The sequence below is a fragment of the Drosophila innubila genome, chromosome X (assembly GCF_004354385.1).
Source record: "Drosophila innubila isolate TH190305 chromosome X, UK_Dinn_1.0, whole genome shotgun sequence".
Taxonomy (NCBI): Eukaryota; Metazoa; Arthropoda; class Insecta; order Diptera; family Drosophilidae; genus Drosophila; species Drosophila innubila.
The window spans coordinates 12807151-12831287 of NC_047626.1; the positions used below are offsets into that span (position 1 = coordinate 12807151).

At 34.6% G+C, this 24137-nt stretch overlaps 2 protein-coding genes and 1 long non-coding RNA gene across 11 annotated transcripts in view; all 3 read left to right on the forward strand.

Moving 5' to 3' along the window:
* Positions 1-1280: 1280 nt before the first annotated feature.
* LOC117783966 (WSCD family member CG9164) lies at positions 1281-7556 on the forward strand. Of its 2 annotated transcripts, none has more exons than XM_034621550.1 (5): positions 1281-1737; positions 5040-5192; positions 5878-6007; positions 6067-6450; positions 6524-7556. In XM_034621550.1, the coding sequence occupies exons 2-5, from the start codon at positions 5058-5060 to the stop codon at positions 6850-6852; spliced, it is 978 nt and encodes a 325-aa protein (XP_034477441.1). In that variant the 5' UTR covers positions 1281-1737; positions 5040-5057; the 3' UTR covers positions 6853-7556. The 2 variants fall into 2 exon arrangements, with proteins under 2 accessions (XP_034477441.1, XP_034477449.1); XM_034621558.1 differs by lacking the exon at positions 1281-1737 and adding an exon at positions 4766-4895.
* A 2243-nt stretch (positions 7557-9799) lies between these two features.
* On the forward strand, positions 9800-10341 carry LOC117793716. Its single transcript, XR_004618304.1, has 2 exons — positions 9800-10151; positions 10295-10341. It is a non-coding gene; the product is annotated as an uncharacterized LOC117793716 (long non-coding RNA).
* Positions 10342-10655: 314 nt separating this feature from the next.
* Positions 10656-24137, forward strand: part of LOC117792815 (inhibitory POU protein) — a 38800-nt gene continuing 25318 nt past the window's right edge. For 2 of the 8 annotated variants that reach the window (XM_034633123.1, XM_034633131.1), the window contains exons 1-3: positions 10656-10785; positions 16677-16692; positions 22509-22698. In XM_034633123.1, the coding sequence (XP_034489014.1) occupies positions 10656-10785; positions 16677-16692; positions 22509-22698 (336 nt within the window). Of the gene's footprint in view, positions 10786-16676; positions 16693-22112; positions 22170-22508; positions 22703-24137 lie in introns of all 8 variants that reach the window. The other 6 variants (XM_034633097.1, XM_034633105.1, XM_034633139.1 and 3 more) reach the window with 4 other exon arrangements.

A 24137-nucleotide genomic window follows, 5' to 3' on the forward strand; every position in this document is an offset into this window, starting at 1 on the left:
CCACGAGTCTAGTTTTAAATTTCATTATGATTTTCGTTTTTCTCGCTCACTCTGTATTTCTTCTCTCAGTCTCTCTATATAGATATATGACTCTATATAGATATATAACGAAATGTATAAAGTACATGATGAAAATGAGATTAGCACATGTTAAAGAACCGCAAATAAAGAAACGAATGATAATTAAAACAAAAAACAAAAACAACTGAAAACTTGCCCACAAATTGTGAGTTAACTTTTAGTGTGCCAAAAAAGAAATCTACATTAAAGCAATGTTACTCACCAAAAGAAGGTATGATTTAGCTAAAAAACAAAGCATAAAAAAAAACCAGATAAATATAAATAAAAAAAAAGATAACTTTAAAAACAAGCAAAAAAAAAGCAAAAACAAATGCAAAAGGTGAAATATGAAAAAAATAAAATGAAATTAATATAAAAATAATAATTAATATAACAATATTAAATAAAAACACACGATAAGCAGATTTAAATTTTCTTTGCATCGTTTTTAAAATTGGCTTTCGCAAAAACTTATTAAGCATTTCGGCATATAAGAGGAATCTATCAATTAATGTTGAACTTTCGTTCCAGCTTAAAGCTTCACCTTAAGACAAAACTCTGGCCGAATCAGAAGGAACTCAACATACTTTTAGTAGTTTTTTTCTACAGCTTATAACGGTTTAAATAAGGCAATTTGAGTTGCACTGTTAGATGTTATATAGCGATGCCCGCTTTTTAAACTTGTCCTATCATAATATTTATAATGTCAGTTTAAAATGTATTGCAAGCTCCGTTGTTTCCTATATTAAACTGTTTTATGACATAGTTCATATTAATAACAGTCAGATTCGTTTTGAAAAGCATACAGTTAGGGCTAACTAAGACAAATTATAATTATTTTTTAAATCTTGTCTTTTGAGGTTAAATCACAATTATGTGATTATGTGTATGATATCTAAAGTTTGATGACCTACAAAAAATGTCAGCTTTTGAACAGATATTGCTTTTATATCGTAACATGCATTAATAATACAGGAGTTTTGAAAAACAACGTAATATTCGCTCCAGCGTAATTCACTGGCCGAATGCTAAGCTTTTCAAATCAGGGGTACTTGGCCAGCAGCAGCTGTTGAATCAGCTGACAAAAGCAACGCTGAAAATGCCGTTACACATGGGGTGGTGTGTAATTGAGCAATGCATCGATGTACGACAGTCTGGCAACGCCGACAGCTGTTAGCTGTTAGCTTTCGACTTTTGAATAGCTTTCGTGTTAGCTTTCATCCCCCCAATTGCGATGCTGGCACACTGAGCAGAACGACTCGTCACGACGGCCGACACTCAGCGCACGCGGCCAGCAAACGTCGAACGGCAAACGGCAAACGACAAACAGCAAACGACAAACGGCAAACGGCAAACGACAAACAACAAACGGCAAACAATAAAAAAAAAAACAAAAAAAAAAGGGAGAAGATAGCACCAATTGTTTCTATTTCTTATACGAGTACAATTCATTTTGTATATTTATAAAAACAGAAGAAAAAAAAAAGAAAAAAAGCGCAAAATGTGTTGCTAATGCAACCAGCGAGTGGCAGATTCGCATCTGTTTAGGGATTCTGTGCTGTGGCATGTTAAGTTGATACGACGGTTTGTGTGTTGTCTACATCATCTAGTGTGTGTGTGTGTGTGTGTGTGTGTGTGAGCGTGTGCGTTGAGAGAAGAGACGCGCAATCGGAATCGGTAAGTAAAATTTCACAAACAGACTGCACACCAAAAATTATTTGTTTACATTTGACGTACGCGCATGAGTATATGTATGTGTACGTCTCTACAACTGTGTGTGTGTGCGTGCGTGCGTGTGTGTGTGTGAAAAGCTTATTGGAAAATGTTAAATGTTGAGATTTTAGTGGGTTATTGAAAGGCCAAGGCGAAATACTTGATTTGCATTTTAGCCACCCTTTTCACCTCCAACCGAATTGCCTTTTTCAATATAAACTATTTTGTACATGCATATCTTATGGGAAACAGATGGAACAGCCCTGACTGTCTTAATAATTATGTAAATACCGAAATTTTCGCATTCAGCCATACAGCTAGTGAAGTAATTGTTTTGACAATGAACAAATATTCACATATTTGTTTTTCAGTTTTATTTAATATAAAATTGTTTAATATTAAATTCGAAACTTCTTAAACCAACTTCAATAAAATAAGAAAATTAATTTGTCAAAACAAAACAAAACAACTAATAAAGTTAGTCTGCATTACTTGGGCGTTAGCATCCCCATTTGTCCAATTTCTCATCGCCGTTGCTTCACCTGCAACGCGAAAAGCGGCCAAACTGATTAGGAATATCAGATATGCCAGGGGAAGGGCTGGGTGCAAGGGGACTCGTGCTGGGCATTTAGGGGGCCGCTAATGTGCTTGGCCTATCTGATTTATGTCGCAAAACAATCAAATTATTGTATGATATTCCCTCTTTTGCGCTTATTTTTTACATTTTCATTCTTCTACTTTATTGTTGTTGTTTCTGTTGTAGTCGGCCCCCTTGGTACCTGTTATTCCATTCCACAAGGGCGTAGGCAGGTGGGGCCATTGCCCCCCATACTCATATCTAACCAATTATGAATATTAAATATATATCAAATATAAAATCACATCAACTTAAATTAAAAAAAAATCAAACTCTGTATCTTTCATTGCTTGAAAGGTGTTGTTAAGTATGGATTCCAATTGTGTGGTATACTTGGAAGCATATATAAAGACAGAAATATAATATTTGAGAAGTATTTTAAGTATTTAGTATTGATAAAGATATTGATAAAAAAAAAGTTTGGGTAAATTTAATTAAATTAAAAATTTATTTAATTAAATTATATTATAAAAACTGCAGTCAAATTGTTTCTATAGACTCTATAGTATAGAGAATTGTGGTGTGTGATATACTATGAAAAAAAAAAACATTTGATCCCCCTATCGCACTTAAGTGCCTACGCCCTTGTTCCATTATATTGTTAGCTGAGCTCGGCTTCTGTTTCATATTGTTTTAACATGAACTAGATTTCGACTGAATGTTGTCAGGTTAATTCAACATTTGCCAAATGACAAAAAAGGCTACGAAATAAGACTTTTGCGATAGTAACATTGTTTATCATTGTTTATTGGAGTATTACAACAACATATGCAATAAAAAACCGCCGTGAGAGGTCATGGATCAAACTAAATGATCGAGCTGTAAATGCGTTTAGTTTATTTTGAAAGAAATCTACCCGCTTGTTTGTAGGCTCTATTTTATAACTAGATAGTCTCTACTTCAAACGATAGTTTTGTCTACATTTTCAATAACGCGTGTGTAATATGGTTCTCAGAACTGTAAATGTAGTACTGTAGATGCTGTAGAATCTAAAGTTTATCGAACTTAATTTGCCTTCTTGTAATGTTAACTTTGCGAAATTACTTGGAGACCCTCGTAAAATACTTGCATACTCGAATGCCCAGCTGTTGCATAAATTTCTCCATTTTGTTGCTTTTTTCTTGCCGTCATCCATGTAAGTGTGTGTATGTGCTGTGTCGTGTGTGTGAACTTTTTTTTTTTGTGGATTTCATGCGCATTTTATGCAGCTCAAGGAATTTAGCTCGTACCAAGGCAATGACAAGGCGTTCAGCCTTTTCAGCTGTTGTATTTTTATAGCCCAGTATCCCAATGGGTGCAAAGGCTATTGGGTTTGTGACATTGAGTGTCCGTCCGTATGAGCACCTCGATTTCCGAGGCTATAAGAGTTTACAACAGACATTTTATTTCGCATATGATTGTTTCAAGAAAAAAAAAATTATTTTAAATTATGAAGAACATTATTGAGATCTGAATATTTTCATTCCCAGCTATGGAAATTAGCAAAACTACAGCGCCTCGATGAAATATGCCAAATGTGTAAATAATTGGAGGCTAAGCGCATCGCGAATAATAAAAATGTTTTGTTGTTGTTTTCCATTTTGCGGATTATCACTGCAAAGTTTATTTATCTGTTCTGTGTTATTACGCGTTTCCATTATTAAATTGTACAAATTTACAACAATTCGCAGATGATGAAATTTTTTTAACAGGTATGGAAACTGCAATCGAAACCGAAACGTTTAACCGGTATTAACCGATTGAAATTAAGTGTTTTTCAGTTATGTCGTTAAGGTGTAACTCTCGATTTTTAAAAAAATTGTGTATTGATCACCAATGTGAACTACACACATAAAAATATTCCATTAAAAAGTATTAATATTTTTGAATTAATAATTGTGTAAAAAAAGAAGCTTTTAAGTTGGCTCTTAATTTATTTAAAATTGCTCGTTTTTGATACATTTTTTCTTCTTATTTCGATTTGAAAGTGACCATTATTTGATTATTTATTTATTTATTGTTTTCAATAATTTTTTATATGTTATTTTTTTTATTTATGATAATTCAATCGAGCGAAGTTAAAGGTACTGGGCATCTAACAGTAGAGCACTTTGACTGTAGTGCTCTTACATGTTTTTTTTTTTCGTTTCTTATATTTATTTATCTTCTTGCTTTTTTGTTACGGTTCAAGTGCGACCCCGTTCCGGGGGCTGTCGTTGTCCGGGTTACCATAGGCAGGGCATGGGTAGCGAGTACGGCGGATTCAGGCAATGGCAACGCTTAGTCCTTGCGCATTTCTGTATCGTCGTCATAGCAAAATCAACTAAATACAGCCGCACGGTTTTTGGTTTACTTTCAGTTGCGTTCAGTTCGGGTTAAGGTTTGGGCTGGATTTACGGGTTAGGGGTAACGGGTTTTGGTTTTGTTGAAGCGGTTCAACAAGAGTATTAGCGTCTTTAGCAATTTAATTGGTTTCATCAATAAAATGCGTGTGTTTCCATTAAGAGTAAGTGTCTATCATTCCGCCCCTTAGCATAACAAATATATACACATCTATTTTATTATACATCTTCTATATTGAATGAATATATTGAAATGTTGAATAATTCGCATTGTGCGTGTCCTATGCGTTTCCTTTTTACGGTTTCAGTAATGCAAAGGTGGCGTTATGGCACTGCAAGGCTGGCGCTTTTTCGGTGTCTCGGCAACAATCATCATCTATATAGGCGGTGTTCTATTTCTATCCATGAACAATATACCCGGCTCGCATCCAAAACGCACGCGCATCGAGCGATTTGCCGAGGTAAGTAATCTATTAAATTTTTACTGATCCTAAAGCTTAAAAAATTAAGGAAATTAAAATAACGAAAAAAAGAAAGTGGACTGATGGAACACATATTTTTTTAAATTTTAGTATTGGTTATACGTGTATGTATGTGTATCTACAATTTTTTTTAAAACAGATGCATTTTAAGACTTCTGGGATCGAATTAAAGATAATTTATGAGCGAGGCTACAATTAAACTCACTTACTCGAACCTTGGTTCCATTTCATAAAAAAAAATATATTTTATTGTTAAATATTTTCCTCTACACTTTGAAAAAATTTAATTTTTTTTTAAAAAGAAAATCAAATTTTAATGTTAATTTAAATTTATTTGAAAATTTAAATATGACTTATTTTTATTCGAAGTCTCAAATAATTGCGTAATATTAGAAAACTATAAAATTTATGTATATATTTTTTTTTTTCGAACCGAACCTTTTATTTTAGAAAGCGGTTCGGCTTAGGTCGGGTTCGCAAAGTAAATAATTTCAAGGGTTCGATTCATGATCCGGTTCAGGCTGCTTAAAAACCCGAACCGTGCCGGTTCTACGGTTCAGGTTCGGTTCAGAACCGGTTTGCAGTCTTGGTTGCTCGTAATAATGTAAAATTGACATACATTTTTAGAGTCATATATCTAATTAGAACTTTTCTTGACTTCCAGTTTTCCAGCTTTCATAGTCCCCGATTTCCTATGCCCAGCCGCAAGATGACCATACGCTGGTGTCGCGACCTTAAATATCTAAATCGCGAGCTTCCGAATTATACAGACTACAAGGCCGGCGACTTCTACAGTGAGTATTCCCAAAAGTTCAACTTGATCTATTTGAGTAAATGGACATTATCCTTGCAGCTGCATTACCCAGCGATGTGAGTGCCAGTCTACAGATACAGGGTGCTCCGTTCGCACCCATGTTGACCGCCTTGGCGAGCTTTCCGGGAAGCGGGAATACGTGGCTGAGGTATCTGCTGCAGCAGGCGACGGGTATATTGACGGGTAGTATCTACAAGGATTACGGTTTGCTCAAGACTGGCTTTCCGGCGGAGAACGTCTGCAACAGCTCAGTATTATTGGTGAAGACTCACGAATGGGGCTCCAAGGCGTGGGCACCGTTCTCCAAAGCAATACTCTTAGTGCGTGATCCCGAGAAGGCAATCATAGCCGAGTTCAATCGCCAAAGTGGCGGACATATTGGATTCGCCTCACCCGATCGCTATAAACGCACCAAGGGCAAATGTAAGCCAAAGTATATCGCAATTCCATGTGGACTATGCATTCTGAATCCTCCGATTTATCAACTCTCTTACAGATTGGCAGCAGTTTGTCAGCAACAAGCTCAAGGGTTGGGAGCTCATGAATCTCAGCTGGGCACGCAATTTCACGGGCAGTATTAAGGTTGTATTCTACGATGATTTGGTGCACCATACGGAGCGTGAACTGCGCAGCATTCTGGACTTTCTTGAGTTCCCCATCAACGAGCAGCTGATGCGATGTGCCCTAATTCGAAAGGAGGGCATCTTTAGACGCAAAAAGCGGCTGTTATCCTTTGATCCCTATACGGACTCCATGCGAGCCGAGTTGCTGGCGCGCAGACGCATCGTTTACAATTTACTGGGCAGGCTTAAGGACATAGAATAAGTGAGGATGTTACAAATGATATGGATACGACGAATTATGCAACGAGCAAAGCAAAGCAAAGCAATGCTAAATCCACCAGAAAATAACAAACAAAGAAACAAACAGATCTGCACTTTCTGCACAATCCTACTATACCAAAACTTCATTTAGTTATCACCCAAAAAAAGTCTGCAAAACGCATCTAAGCTTAACAAAATAACATACATTGATCTCAATGGTATCCAATATTTGCTACACATACTAAGCAACGATTCAAATAGCAGACAAACCGAAAAAGAAACCGATGAAACGTTGAAGAATACGAACCCTGACCAATCCTCTGCCATGCGCATCGTTTCGTATATTTTTTGCTGCTTTAGCGTATTATTCAGTTGAAATATTTGACGAATATTTATGTTTGATATAGGATAGCTACTTATAGGGTAAAGGCAGAAGTAATGCAATCGCGATTGCGACAAGGTATTATGATTCCTGAACGAATTTATGAAATTCATTATACGCCATGTTGTGCTTCATCGCTCATATCCGTGTGTATTCCATTGATATTACTGGTTATATTGAAATCCAATATTAGACTATCCTTGTAAAAAGTTTTATACATGATTCTACAATAATTTATTGAAATACAACAATAATGAACATATTAGATAATTGTACAAACCAACAAAATAAGAAATAAAATTTAAAAAAAAAATAAAGAAAACAACGTCAAAAAGACAAATACCTTTACTTTGTTTTCTACTAAGGGATACAAATGGTGGTGACTTTTGAACTGACTTAGTCATGTCCACTTCCTGCATGCAGCTTTCGAGGAGCGTGTCTTGGCTAAGAGCTTTCCTTGTAAAAGCTTTGAGCTTTAAAAGCCTTAGGTCAGTTGTTAAGCCACCAGACACAGATGGCGCCAACGATATCAAAGTGATATTTCATTTGTCCAGTGCAGAAAGATGACTGTACTAGTGATTAACACGGGCCCTTTTGGGCTTAACGATTTCTTACTTACTTTCATATTGATTTTTAAAAATATTTTTATATTATTGCACTTTTAATTGCACTCTACTCGAAAAAGTGACCAAAATTGGGGTTCCAGAATGCGCTTCGTCAAGAACATATGCCCGAAATAAATTTTAAATGTTAATGCCATGGGTTTGTCTTCCGAATAACAACAATGTTAATAAAAATTATTTTTTTTGTGTTATTCTTTATAGTTAAAAGTTCTATAGAAGTAAAAAAACAGCCTTTACCATAATACCTTTGTTTTGCCAATTTTGAATGAAAAAAGGGTATATAAAGTGAACCCATGTAATTTACAAGAATAAATTCAAGAAGCAATGAGTAGAAATGACTTAAATATATGTTACTAGTTTCGGGCCGGGCTTTTTGAAAATTTCAGCGGGCCGGGCGCTACATTTCGGTACCTGCCTGAGCCGGGCCTCAAAAAGCAAGTTCTGGACCATCTTTTGAGTTTATATAAAAATTTAACTCAGCTATTATTTTTGAAACTATATAAACATTTATTTAATTTTTTAATTTTTAATATAAATATAAATTTTAACTCTGTTTTTCAATCAAACAAAAACATTTGACATAATATCTAAATTTTAAAAATATATATATATAATATCTTAAAATTAAGTTAAAAAATAAGTTTTTTTTAGTTTTGGTATACATTTTTTTATATTTTTGGAATATGAATTATTTTTTAACATTTTGGTAAAAAAGTTTTACATGAATTTGATTTAACTATGATTTTTAAATAAAACTTGAAATCGAGTTACTATACTGTAATTTTCTTATTTCGATAACAATTATGAATCATTTTTATAATATATTATTTTTATAATTTGAATTGTGCAGTTTACATACTGCATATGCTTCAGTGGCACCCTGTATGCCATATGAAAGCGTGCATTCATTTAACAGTCACACTCTTCATTCATTGTACGCGTACATCCTGTCGCCTGGAACCTCTCACCCAAACACAGGCTCAACCCCACATCCCTACAGCTACTCCTATACCATTACTCCGACTTATCCCCCTCCCCCTCATCCGGGTAGTGACCATTCCAACAAACTGCCGCCCGTTTTGCCCAGTGTATTGTCGGTCCGTGCTGGCGTTTTGTGCCTTTTGTTAACGCTCTTGTCGCGTTGCTGCCTGCCAAAAAATTGTGCCATATGCTGGACGCACACGTCAGACGGCAGCGAGCATTGCGATGCTCCGGCAAAGAGACAAACAGTGTGAAAGAGAGCGCTACATGGATGCATGGAGAGAGCGAAAGCGAAAGCGAGAGAGACAGTGAGAAGTGGGCAGTGGAATGGGGGTTAGGGGGTTGGGCAGAGTTTTGGGCATCTGGCAGACAGTTCGAACTGGATGGTTAAACGAGTGCGCAGACGCTGGGAATAGTCGCCACCGTCGCCACATTGGCTTCGTCAAGTTCGCCGGCTGTTTGCCCAGATACATACAGTCGCAGCGCTGTCCAATTCCAGCTGAACGAAGACGTCGGCGTCGACGTCGACGCAGGGCGGTTGGCCAATCAGAGTGCGACGGCTTGTAATATATAAAGCGCAGTGCTGCCATTTTGTAGGGGTGGCCGTTACGGCCACGCCCACACCTGATAAATAATGAAAACATGTCCTCCCCATTGAAAATAAACTCTGAAGTTAGCGAAACTCATCATAGAATTCTTTATCACAACACAACGCGCGCTTGTCTAGTTGTGAAATCTGTTCGCTTGCGTTTAGTTTTCAGTTTCGACAATAGTTGAGCGCGGCGACACAGCGACATAGACACACAAGCAGACAGACAGACAGATACTGATACACAAACAGCTGTGCGAGCGATATACACACACGCACACACACAGACACAGACACGCCAAAGGAACAAAACGTAGACTGATAAACAGCATTAGCAACTGAAAGCCAGCATTAGCAAGCAGAGAGAACTTTAAGCGTGGCTTAGCTTGGCCCACGGCTAAAGCTTTGTCTCCGGCTCAGCGCGGCGCGAAAGCTCAGCGCGCGGCTTGCGGCATCAGAACGGTAAACGGCAAACGGCAAACGGTTAACGGTAAACAGTAAACAGTACTTACGTAGTCAGCGTTCAACTCAGACCCTAAACGTTGCATTGCATTGCGTCGCGTTCTCGTACTTGTAATCGTACTCGTACTCGATTTCGGGCATCGCGCATCCGGTAATCGATTATCGGTAATCGATCATCTAATTACGTTCAAATTAGCGTCAGTGACCAACAATTTTATAATTGATTATCGCGCATTCTGTTGTGTTCTTGTGTTCTGTTTACCGTGTAATCACCACACACGCAAACATACACATGCACACACGCACACACACACACACACGTGCACATTTAGCGACGGCATTTTGGAGCCTTTGCTTTCTAGCGCCGCATTCCTAAACAATTTTTTTCTTGTGATTTTTTTCTTAGTTTTGTTGCGCGTCGTACACAAAACTTACCGAAAGTAAAAAAAAAAAGTAAAAAGTAAATCAATAAAAAGATAAATCAAGTGCAAAATCCAAACAGTGTATGGATAAATTGTTATCAAAAGTTTACAAATATCAAGTCAGTCAATAAAGTTCGAGAGAGATCGAAAGAAAGGAAAGAAAGCATACAAAATATTGCTCAATTGCCAAAGAGTCAAACCTTTTTTGGTACATATAGTATTTGGCGTCCTGCATTGCAGGACAGTCCTTAAAGTTGTCAAAGTAAGTGCTTCAAAATTTACTCGCCAACGACATTTGACGCCTCAAGGGCGTTCAAGCTGGAGGAGGATTTCGTCGGCGGCTGCATGACAATGTCGATGTATTCGACAACGGATAAAATGAAAATGTCAGCGCCCAGTTGTTTTCCAGGACGCTACAGTCCATCCTATCGAAGTTCAGAACAAATGCGACGCTGCATGCCAAATCCATCTGTAAGTAAAAACATCGCTTTTCATAAAAAAAAAAAATCCTACACTTTCTACAGATAGATCATACTCGCAACACTCTTAACGTAAGAAGCACCTATGATTTTGCAATGGTATTCAAATCCTGCAAGTCACATCCCATCGCATCATTTTTCCGACGGTCTTGTTCAATGTTCCAAATAATCTTAATGGATGAAATTTTATTAGTGAATGATTAAAACGTACTTTGATGATATGGTGAAGGTTCAAAACAAACCAATCAATAGGATTAACTTACATTTCACAAACAGAAATGTGTTTCAATCAGTTGTGTTCTAAAAATCTCTAACAGCGCTCAAGCAACCCAAAAGTTATTGTTGGTATTTCTTTTAGCATTCCATTGCTATTAAAAGTCTAAACAAATATTGAGATTTTTTACAAAATCAAATATTTATTAAATTGAATTAAAATATATTATAAATTGAATAAAAATTCACAAAAGATTTGTGGACTCAGAGGCTAGTCGATAGTCGAAAAATAATACAATTTTCTTAATGAACATAAATTTAATACAGAATAAATATATAGGCCAAACCATGATTAAAATGACATTCCGCTTGCAAATCGGTAGAGTTTTGCCATAGCTATGAAAGTTCGAAGTTGCTCAAGCCTCTCCCCTACCAACTTTTCAAGTCAAAATTTGTCTTAAATTTGACATGATTTTTTACAAGGAAATGAAAGTTCTCGGAATCAAGTTTAAAGTGTTGTTTTATACTAATTACGATATCAGGAGTTGTTTAAAAGTGAAAATTTTAGATTTAAAATTTTCAATTTTAGAAATTCCAAAGGGGGGACCCTTAGCATCGAAATCGATATCTAGTAGAATCGAGAGGAAAATATTTTTTTTAACATATTTAATAAAATTTGAATGCAGAATAAATTAAAAAGACGAACCTTGCTCAAAATGACATTCCGTTTGAAAATCGATTCACTTTTGACAAAGTTATGGAAGTTTGAAGTTGGTCAGACTTTTGACCAAACAACTTTACAAGTCAAAATTCTTGTCCATTTTGGAATGATTTTTTACAAGAAAATCAAAGGTCTCAGAATCAAGTTTAAAGTGTTGTTTTATACTAATTATGATATAAGGAGTTGACTAAAAGTGAAAATTCGAGATTTTAAAATATCAATTTTCAAAATATCAAAGGGGGGACCCTTAGCATTGAAATCAAACCATGGCTATGATAATCGAAAATAATAAAAAAATCTAAATGAACAAAATTTGAATGCAGAATGAATTCAGAGGGCAAACCATGATCAGAATGACATTCCGCTTTAAAATCGGATAAGTTTTGACAAAGGTTTGGAAGTTCCAAGTTGGTCAGACTTTGGATCTAGCAACTTTACAAGTCAAAATTTTTGTTCAATTTTCCATGATTTTTTACAAAAAAATGAAAGGTCTCAGAATAAAGTTTAAAGTATTCTTTTATACTAATTACGATACAAGGAGTTGATTTAAAGTGAAAACTTGAGATTTAAAATTTTGAATTTTCAAAATATCAAAGGGGGGACCCTTGGCATTGAAATCAAACCATGGCTATAATAATCGAAAATAATAAAAAAATCTAAATGAACAAAATTTGAATGCAGAATGAATTCAGAGGGCAAACCATGATCAGAATGACATTCCGCTTTAAAATCGGATAAGTTTTGACAAAGGTTTGGAAGTTCCAAGTTGGTCAGACTTTGGATCTAGCAACTTTACAAGTCAAAATTTTTGTTCAATTTTCCATGATTTTTTACAAAAAAATGAATGGTCTCAGAATAAAGTTTAAAGTATTATTTTATACTAATTATGATATAAGGAGTTGATTAAAAATGAAAACTTGAGATTTAAAATTTTGAATTTTCAAAATATCAAAGGGGGGACCCTTAGCATCGAAATCGAATCTTGGTCGAAAATAAATAAATTTTCTAAATGAACAAAAATTGAATACAGAATGAATAAAGAGGGCAACCCATGATCAGAATGACATTCCGCTTTAAAATCGGATAAGTTTTGACAAAGTTATGGAAGTTCCAAGTTGGTCAGACTTTGGATCTAGCAACTTTACAAGTCAAAATTTTTGTTCAATTTTCCATGATTTTTTACAAAAAAATGAAAGGTCTCAGAATAAAGTTTAAAGTATTATTTTATACTAATTATGATATAAGGAGTTGATTAAAAGTGAAAACTTAAGATTTAAAATTTTAAATTTTCAAAATATCAAAGGGGGGACCCTTAGCATCGAAATCAAACCATGGCTATGATAATCGAAAATAATAAAAAAATCTAAATGAACAAAATTTGAATGCAGAATGAATTCAGAGGGCAAACCATGATCAGAATGACATTCCGTTTGAAAATCGATTAACTTTTGACAAAGTTATGGAAGTTTGAAGTTGGTCAGACTTTTGACCAAACAACTTTACAAGTCAAAATTCTTGTTCATTTTGGAATGATTTTTTACAAGAAAATGAAAGGTCTCAGAATCAAGTTTAAAGTGTTGTTTTATACTAATTATGATATAAGGAGTTGAATTAAAGTGAAAACTTGAGATTTAAAATTTTGAATTTTCAAAATATCAAAGGGGGGACCCTTGGCATTGAAATCAAACCATGGCTATGATAATCGAAAATAATAAAAAAGTCTAAATGAACAAAATTTGAATGCAGAATGAATTCAGAGGGCAAACCATGATCAGAATGACATTCCGCTTTAAAATCGGATAAGTTTTGACAAAGTTATGGAAGTTCCAAGTTGGTCAGACTTTGAATCTAGCAACTTTACAAGTCAAAATTTTTGTTCAATTTTCCATGATTTTTTACAAAAAAATGAAAGGTCTCAGAATAAAGTTTAAAGTATTCTTTTATACTAATTATGATATAAGGAGTTGATTAAAAGTGAAAACTTGAGATTTAAAATTTTGAATTTTCAAAATATCAAAGGGGGGACCCTTAGCATTGAAATCAAACCATGACTATGATAATCGAAAATAATAAAAATTTTGAAATGAACAAATTTTGAATGCAGAATAAATTCAGAGGACAAACCATGACCAGAATGATATTCCGCTTTAAAATCGGATAAGTTTTGACAAAGTTATGTAAGTTCCAAGTTGGTCAGACTTTGAATCTAGCAACTTTACAAGTCAAAATTTTTGTTCAATTTTCCATGATTTTTTACAAAAAAATGAAAGGTCTCAGAATCAAGTTTAAAGTATCCTTTTATACTAATTATGATATAAGGAGTTGATTAAAAGTGAAAACTTGAGATTTAAAATTTTGAATTTTCAAAATGTCAAATGGGGGACCCTTAGCATTGAAATCAAACCATGGCTATGATAATCGAAAATAATAAAAATTTTGAGTGCAGAATAAATTCAGAGGACAAACCATGACCAGAATGATATTCCGCTTTAAAATCGGATAAGTTTTGACAAAGTTATGGAAGTTCCAAGTTGGTCAGACTTTGAATCTAGCAACTTTACAAGTCAAAATTTTTGTTCAATTTTCCATGATTTTTTACAAAAAAATGAAAGGTCTCAGAATCAAGTTTAAAGTATCCTTTTATACTAATTATGATATAAGGAGTTGATTAAAAGTGAAAACTTGAGATATAAAATTTTGAATTTTCAAAATATCAAAGGGGGGACCCTTAGCATCGAAATCGAATCTTGGTCGAAAATAATTAAGTGCTCTTAATGAACAAAAATTGAATACAGATTGAATAAAGAGGCCAAGTTATGAGCAAAATGACATTCCGTTTGAAAATCTATTTAGTTTTGATGAAGTTATGACAGCTTGAAGTTTGTCAACTCTTTGACCTAGCAACTTTACCACAACCGTACCGGTACAAGCGTTTCGAAACGGCAATGAAACGGTTAGTTTCGGTTAACGGTTAACGGTTCCGATACCGGTTACCGTGAAAACCAACCAAATATCCACACACCCCTGATTCTTAATCATGTAACTTGATAAACTTGATACAAGTCCGGCTTTTTGCTGCACGATCATAAAGCTGGAAAATGAACTATCGGAATATCAACCTTTTGTCTACAAAAAACCGTTCTCTCTACTTTTGACTTTGCTTGTTTGTCGTGCTAACTCAATAGAAAATGTTACGCGAATGTTAATAAAGTAATTATTAAATAGTAATTTTGATTTGAAAACTTACAACAGTTACGGTCCCTGCTTTCAACAGATTTCTTTAGAATTAAAAAATTAAATACGGATTCGCTTTAGGGATAGTTTCCGTAAGCCTCCTTAGTTTACTTTAGCTAAAATTAAGTTGTTCGACAACAATCTCATTAAAATAAAACCCTCGGGGCTTTGAACTTTTGACTGTTAGGGAATTTATCGTACTGCTGTCTCACTTCCCACTGGGCGACAGCATTGAGGCTTCAACATTTTAGAAAGTCTGAGTGAAGAAGTGCACACAAACAAACAAGCAGACATTATGGTTATTACTTGGGCCGGGCTCAGACATGTTTATTTATAAATACGACTACACAGACATGAACATGAATGAACATGTACCTACAGTGGACAAAGTGAAGGCAAGGAGGAAACGGAAATGGAAAAACAACCATAGAACAAAAAACTATATAAAATGCATAATACATAATAATACAAAGTACAAGTGATTTAACTAAATGTATTTACTTAGAGATACCCTGTAAATGAGTTACATAAGTAAACAGAATATTTATATTTAAAGTACACAGTAATTTAGTTTTTAAATTTTAATTTAAATGTATAGTTAAGTGTCGACTGCTTATAGCCTGACAATAAATAAATAAATAAAAATAAATAAATAAAAAATAAATAAATAAAAAATAAATAAATATATAAATATATAATTTATTTCATAACTATATGAAATTAAATTTATTGTCACAAAATTTAAAGTTAGCTAATCCTAAAGTCATCACCTTATTAGTAGTTTCTCAGATTAAATATAACATCTATAGACTTTATAGCGTTTAGTTTATGTTTCAAGCTACCCTTTAAAGCACTATTTTGAAGTAGAGGGTATAAAAAAGACGACGATTGCTTGTCGCATTTGTAATGCACTTGCATGTGTGTGAGTTGTTTTGCGATTTTGTCTGTGTGTGTGGGTGTGTGTGTGCTAGGTTGTGCTACTAAAAATAAACAGAAAGTAAATATTTGTCTTAATTATTGCATAAATGTCACTCGACTACATATAACTGTTGCTGGAGGCTATTGGATGGGTAGATTGGTTTCTTGGGGGTTTCGTTTCGACAGATTTATGGGAATTTGTTTTGGGTGTCGCTAATGGCGAAAAAGTGGAAATGGACGTAACCTTGAAAAGCGTTTTGTAATTTATTTACATTAAATATTTATTAACTATTGTTGGGCTCTGACCAGCGAGACAAATAAAAAAATTGCAGAAGTAAACGGCAAACAGAGAGAGAGAAAGGGAGAAATGTGCATGAATAAGTGAGTTAAGGAAATGGCCAAAAGGTAGACAGAAAGTTCTGCGAATGGCAAATTGCCAGTCAAAAAAAAAGTTGATTGCACGCGACGCACAGGTGAAAAAAAAATGAACAGCAACAAATAAAGGTAGACAAAGGGAGTGTGCAAGAGGGATATGGATGGATGCTGTAGGTGGGGGTGGTGGTGGGGGTGGGGGTGCATTCCACCTGCTGCGCTGGGCTGAGCTAAGTTGCAACCCCGTCCTTTCCCCCCCGCCCTTAGCACTGAACCTGCTCATTTTAATCTGGCACAGGGCACTTTAAAAACACTTACTGTAAATAAAAACAAGAAGCGCGTCGTCTTCTTAAAGGGACTACAACTACATTTGCTTATCGGATTTAACAGCCCCTGAGCCACTCCAGCTCGCAACCTCAGACCCCTCAGACCTCTCAGTCAGTTGCTGGCAGTTAGGGCAACTTTTCGGCTTTGAGCAGAAGAGAGCAAAAAGCGTATGGCAAAAGGCGAATGATCAAAGCGGCGGATTTATAGGATTTATGCGCTACCCTTGGCTGGCTGAGCGCATTAGGCAACAGCCGAGCAGAGCAGAGCAGGCCAGAGGGAAGGGGTGTTGGCTGATGGGCAAAGGGCGAAACGAACAGAGGGCAGGGGTCACGGGCAGCCCGGTGACAGTGACAGTGCCAGTAACAGCGACGGCGACAGCGACAGTCACCGACGACGCGCTTTAGCTGGTTACAGCAAACACTTAACGCCTTGCAGTCCATTAAATGGAAATTTGTCACAGACAAGCTGACAAATGGACAGCTTGGACGAGCGAACAACTGGACAAATATGGTGGAGTGGGACACACCCGGTAATGTCGCCACTTGAATTGTTTGAATGGAGCGCTAAATGGACGGCCGTATCCTTAATTTGATTTAAATATTCATAAACTGCATTAAATGGCCGCAACAAATGTGCCAATTAAACGCGCCACAAACCAATCAAAATGTGATCAGAGGAACAAAAAACCATCAAATCTACGAATATAAAATACCCTGTGAATTTCTCTTCACTAACAAATTACTACCCATCTGAAAGCCAAATACAATAATTTAAAACATGCTTTATGTAACTAAAATAAATAAACTAATCTGTATAGATTGACAGTTAAACTCTTAGAATTTCATCAGTAGTTATTCTAAGCTTTATATACTCAGCTAAATATATAGACAACTTTACTCAATACTTTTACTGTTTATAGAAATTCAAGTATTTAACTGTTTAATGAATATTGCTTGTCGTTCAAGATTCAAATTTCTAAAAGTATTTCAACGCATTGATTGAAACAATTTTTGATTGTTATATAATTAAAATTTTATGTTTTTGTTTTATTTAGCTCCTTTTTTTTAATTTTGACGTCCATTTATATCGTCAATTCTGAAAACTCGTAATAAGCCAAGTTTTAAATGTTCAACATTTTAAACAATTATCATACACGTCTTAAAATAAGCGTTACCGCTTATCATCATTCATGTTAATCAGAAAAATTTGTTGAGTATGTGCAATTAAGCCAAAAAATGCCAAAGTGTCATTGAAAAACATTATATCTGAAAGATAATAAATATTTCCAATCTGTTAAATTTTATAAATAGTCATATGCTTTTAAAAAAGCTTAATTTACATAGAAACTTACAACTTCTATGTTGTCATATTGCATTCGAAAATATCTATTCAATAATCGTATTTATCAAAGAACATTTCACAATTAATCTAATTTAAAATAAATTCTCATTTCATTCACGAAATAATTGTCTAGCCATGTCGATCAAAAATTAAGCAATTCTATAAAAACAAGCAGTCTTGAAATATATAGTATATGTTAACGAAATACTAGTATGCAGGGATTCAAACCGTAGTCGAAACCAATAAAATTAGCCGGCATTATTTTATTGAAATTGGTAACTGTAACTGCGCCGTAAAATATGCAACAATGTTTAATTACCATAAATAGATACCGAAATTCTTTTAGCCAAAAATATCGTTTTGTTTTATGAATTCTTGAGTCTCAAGTCTGTCAATATGTTAATTTTATTGACAAAATACGAAATATTACTTGGGTCTATGGGTGAAAGCAAACTAAACTCATTAGATATAAACAAACTTAATTTAAGCAGTGTGGCGAGGTTCTAAACTGGGTAGTATCAGAAGTATAAAATAACTTATAGTACACATATTATAATAAAGTATAAACGTTTAGTAGATATTCAGGTATGTTCTGATGTTTCTGAAACCAAGAAACTAATACTTTCAAATGACAACAAATTGGTGAGTGATTTGAAAAAATGTGAATTTGAATAAAATTAAATAAAAATGCTTAAATATATAAAACATTCCTAAAACTAAACATTTTGTTGAAATTTAAAAAAATTAATGGTAGTCGATTTTTGAGATTTGAAAAGTATAGTATGTTCTTGAAAATTAAAGTCTCTGACAGTATTCAGCAATTCTCTTCAAACAATTAGGACAACAATTAGATGTTGATATTAAAGCAGCTCACATGAATATGTTTTTAGATCTTGTGCTCCATTTTTGCATTAGTTTTGTTGCAGAAATCGATAAAATTCAACGTTCATTCAACATTCATTCAATGCGTATCTGTTTACAAACATCATAAATATTAAATGGCTGACAAGCAAAAAAAAAAAAAGAAGTAAAATAACCCGACACACACATGCAGACAAAGAGAGGGAGAGAGAGAGAGGAAACAAAAATTGAAAATACACATAAGACAGGAAAAAAGGAGAAGAAAAAGCAGAAGAAGAAGAGTAGCAAAAAAAAAAAAAGCAGGCAGCAGTTCACTTGATTAATTTATAACACTAATAAAGAATTTATGCGCAAGTGTCAACCTGCACTGCGGCCTTAAAGCACCACACCGCACCACACCGCACCGCACCGCACCGCACCGCACCGCACCGCAACATACAGACACGCACCCACCCCCCTCTGTCCCCTTGTCTCTTGTATGCATTCTGCCTGCCAACTGGCATGTCGAGCAGGTCAAGACACACAAAAATAATAAACTGGCTTTGGCCAAACTCCGTTCAGTCCATACTATAATATATGTACTACACAGACCAATTGGCTGGTGGTTTCGGCGGTGCGAGCCCAGCTCTGGGTGATAATTTGATGAATGACTGCGCATATTAATTCATAAATTAATTTGTTGTTATGTTGCGGCTGTTTGGTTTTTATTACCTTTCACTTTACCTGCATTTTAGTTAAAGGTCCGCACAATTTACTGTTGCCTACTTTTCAGCGCAATTCTAAACATTAATCATTACTCATGTTGGAACTTTAATTAGTTCCTCATACAACTTTTTAAAGACACCTATACAACTTTTTCAAAATAATATAAATACTAATAAAAGCCTTATTTAAATTGGAAGGATAAAGTTTAGTTAATAAGTATTTATCGCTTATACTTATATTGCTTTAAAAAATTTCTAATTTTTCTTAGATTGATATAAAGAAATATAACATATTGTTAAACAATACTCATACGGTTTTTAATTCAGCTAGTTAGGACTTTTTTTTAATGTTAAACTCTAAACTCTAACAAAATTAAATCTATATACTTTAACAATTAATAATAATATTTATATGGCTCAAATCGCAGTAAAAGAAATATATACGATAACAATTAGGCCCCAAAATTCTTTAATACTTGATCACTATGATGACTTAACATTGCGAAAAACCTCAGAAGATTTCAATTTCCATATCCTACTCACATCCTACTTTATATGGAACTAGGGGTCCCTGCACCCTGATCGGACTTCTATATCATATAGCTGCCATAGGAACGGTAGGTGGAAAATAAAGTTTTAGTATAAAAAACTTCTTGATAATTTGAGATATCTCAACCAATCTCACATAATATACATCTGGGCTGCTATTATACATTCTGACCAAATTTTGTTCAAATCGAGCCACTATATCATATAGCTGCCATAGAGACGCTCAGTCTTGTTGTTTGTTGTTTGTTCTTTGAGATATCTTAACCAAACTAATAGAATATGCATTTAAGTTGGTGTTATATGTTACATCCTGCCCATCTTGTTTATTTTTGTGATAAAATCGCCCAAAAACTACCTTAACACCAAAATAAGAGCTTATCTAGATATATATAGTAAGCTTATGCATTTAATTTATATTTACATTAACACTTTTGATTGCAAATAAAAAATATTGTTAAATATGTTACATTACAGCTTCCCAGCTCTTACCGTTGTGTTCCATAAAGTCCAGTCAGTCAGTCAGTCAGGACAAAGAGTCTTATATATCTGGGTATTTATCTTCCTTTGGCTCTACACTGCGTACAATTTTATCTCAAATAACTTGCAAGAGTATTCGTAATATTCATTTGTAATGAAACTTCAGACTAATTAGCACTCTTGAGAATATAAAAGATAAAATACTGAGGTACAGCCTGAACTCTAAGAAATATCGAATGGTTAACGGCTCTTGAAATATGTAGCTCTACTGTTAGTGGATATGGACATATGCATATGGACAGATACTGAAGCACTCACTTCCCTTAGAATGCATAAGCCATAGACCTTCTGTATATGAACTGGAATTTGTTGAGGTCCTAGCAGTGTGTGTTTGTGTCGTGACAATATTCGAAGGGGAAATGCGACCATTAATTTGTCCACGTCTGCTGTCCATCCGTTTTGCTCAAATGGGGCAAGCAGGGCAAACAAACAGGGCCGTCGACCAAATTTGAGGGTACGATTCACAATGAATGACCAAGGATATAGGCAAAGGATAGCGAAGAGAGAGGTGCATTAAAAATGCGAAACATTTTGATTTTCAGAATGGCCACCGCACGGCAATTGCGGTCGATGTGAACGCATCCTGAGCCTGCGCTCAAGTCTGAGCTGAAATTGGAGTCCTTGTCGAAGTCCTTGCTTGCCAGTGGTTAATAGCGGCTTGTCGCTTTACTCCTTTCGCTTAGCGAACTTTCGCCCACCAAATGAGCGACAGCAATGTGAACGATGCCCTCTGTTCCACGTCCTGCCATTTCCTATGTCTCGTGTCCTGTTTGCTGTGTCGTCGTCGTCGTCGTCGTCGTCGTCATCGCATTTTGAAGTTTTGTGCGCATCTAAATAATTGATTAACTGTAAAATTCGTGCGAGTAACATATACAAACAATTTTCGTGTATATAAAATCGATAAGACTGGAAAAATAAAGACCACGACGGCGACATGAGATCTTCACCCGAAAGCAAGCAGCTAAAGTTATAATATCATTTATTTAAAACCCTACACGGCGACTATATATCTGCAAGGGGAAAAGAGAGAAATCGAGCCACTAAAAATCAATATTAAGTACAAAATGAGCAAATGATGTGACAGATTCAAAGATGTCACGATTGTCCCTTTAAAGACTATTTAAGATTTCAAAAAAATAACAAAACAAAGAAAACATTTTGTATATACCATTACAAAAAAAATTTAACTTAGCTTCTAAAACTTCCTTTTTAAATCGAGAAACATATTGTGTGTTTACAAACAAAGGCATAACATAAAAAAGTTTAATTTTTTTTTATTTAACCAATTGTTATCCTGACAAATAAATTCCAATTGAAAATGTTTCATTTATAGAATTGAGAGCATACTTTTATTTATATATATATGTATGTATGTAGCTCGCATGGACATGTCTATAAGGTGCAAAACTTTCGTTCATAGTATCTACTTAATACCCTGTTTATCGCTCCGTCGATATGTTGTTAACTATGAAAGTGAATAACTGATGTTTAGCTCTGAATAAATCCGTACATACATATACTATCGTTGTTTGTCTCATCTTTTCAGAGTCGTTTATTAGAAGATGCTTCCCTATTATGCAATTCGTGGTCAGCACGTCAGAATGTAAGTTAAAGTTACAGCAAAAATAAACACAATAAAACCATTGACTTAATTTCCTTTATCTAAAATACAACAAAAAAAAAAATTCTTACTTTTAACAAAATATTTCAATTCATTTGATTTTTGATAATCGCTGACTTATGTAGGTTTTACTATGAATTTAATATATTAGATGGTGAAGCATTACCAAATTGAACTGGGCTGAATCCTTCTCATATTATAAATAATCATATATTTCATTTAATCCATATGCTTTTGATATTCGATATATTTGTTCTAATCCTAATCCAACTTCTGTTTTTAACGATACATCTCTAATTGCATTTATATTCTGCTCTGATTCTCTTCGATACAGGGTGATATTTTTGCGGGTATCAACGACGGCATTCTTAGTAGAGCGGAAGCTCTTGCCGCCGTCGACATTCAGAAGCACCAAGCCCAGCATGTACATAGCCAAATGCCCTCCCAAATCAAGCACGATGTGATGTACCATCATCATACGATGAGTGGCCCCCCGCAACGTCCATTACAGGTAAGTCAACAAATCTACAAAATGTAGCACAAAAAATCATGATCTGGATACCGGTTCTGAACCGAACCTTACAGAATCGGATCGGTTCGGGTTTTTATTCAATCCGAACCGGATCATAAGTCGAATCTTTCGAATTATTTACAACTCAATCCTGCACCTGAACCAGTATATTAATAAAAAGGTTTTGTTCAAAAATAAAAATATATACAAAAATTTTATGCTTTTGTGATATTGCGCAACTATCTAAGACTTCGAATAAATATAAGTCATATTTAAATCATCAAATAATTTTAAATTATTTACAAAATTCTAATATTATTATAAGAATAAGAAATTTTATAGGTGTACAAAAATCATGAATATCTGTATACAATGAAATCATTTTTTTGTATTAAATTAAACCAAGCTTCGAAACCAAACCTTGGGTTTGGGGAACCTTGTCCTTGAACCAAACTTTAGTCATGATTTGTGGCTTAAAGCACCCAACAAAACCTTTACCAACGTTCTTTTTGTTTGCAGCCTTGAAAAAAATGTTATTTTTAATTTAATACTGTATATGAGTGCGTTATAGATATCTTAAAAAAAAATTACTCTACGATGTAAAAGTCTAGTAACGAAAGTCATTCCATGCCCCAAAATTTGTGATATCCAATTTTTTGAGGAACTATAATAAATTTAAAATGTAAATTATTCTTAATAAAAAAAAAAAAAAAATTTTTGGCATTTGGCACATTGCGCAAAAAGTAGAAGTAAAAACAAAATAGAGCATATAAATTTATCAATCGATTACAAATTAAAATTACATATGGACACAGTTCCATATGAGTTAAGGATTTATAATAATTTTAAAATATAAATTATTCTACAAAAAAAAAAAAAAATTTTGGCATTTGGCACATTGCGCAAAAGTAGAAGTAAAAACAAAATAAAAAATATAAATTTATCAATCGATTAAAAATTAAAATTACATATGGGCATAATTCCATATGAGTTATTACTATGTTTGACATTATTTAGAAATTGGAATTGATTGTTACGAACTGAACGGAAATTTGGTCAATTGGTTGATTGCGTTTGCCTTGTAATTAGCCCTCTTTGTGGATGATTGTGTTTGGGTGTGTGTGAGTGTGTATGTGGTTGTGTGTGGATCGGATATGGGATATTATTCGTTAAGCAGCCGGTGCAAAATTGTCCTGCATGCAGCATTTTGTGACAGTCATATTTTTTGATAAGAGCAACAACAAAAGCAACAATCACAACGACAAGTTCAATTTCCGAGTTTGCTGGTCACATGCGTGTTCCTGTCCTGTTCGTGTGTATGTGTGTGTGTGTGTGTGTGTATGTGTGTATGTGGTTAATTTGAAATGTTTCTTTAATAAAATTAAAATTGTGACGTGTAAGCCTTCTGGGAACGAGCCACGTGACGGTCGTTTGCCAGG

Bases quoted from the DNA above. Each gene is read 5' to 3' on its own strand.
- LOC117783966 (XM_034621550.1), top strand. From the start codon at position 5,058: ATGGCACTGCAAGGCTGGCGCTTTTTCGGTGTCTCGGCAACAATCATC. The intron at 5,193-5,877 runs GTAAGTAATCTA...CTTGACTTCCAG, and splicing joins GCATCGAGCGATTTGCCGAG to TTTTCCAGCTTTCATAGTCC. The intron at 6,451-6,523 runs GTAAGCCAAAGT...ACTCTCTTACAG, and splicing joins TAAACGCACCAAGGGCAAAT to ATTGGCAGCAGTTTGTCAGC.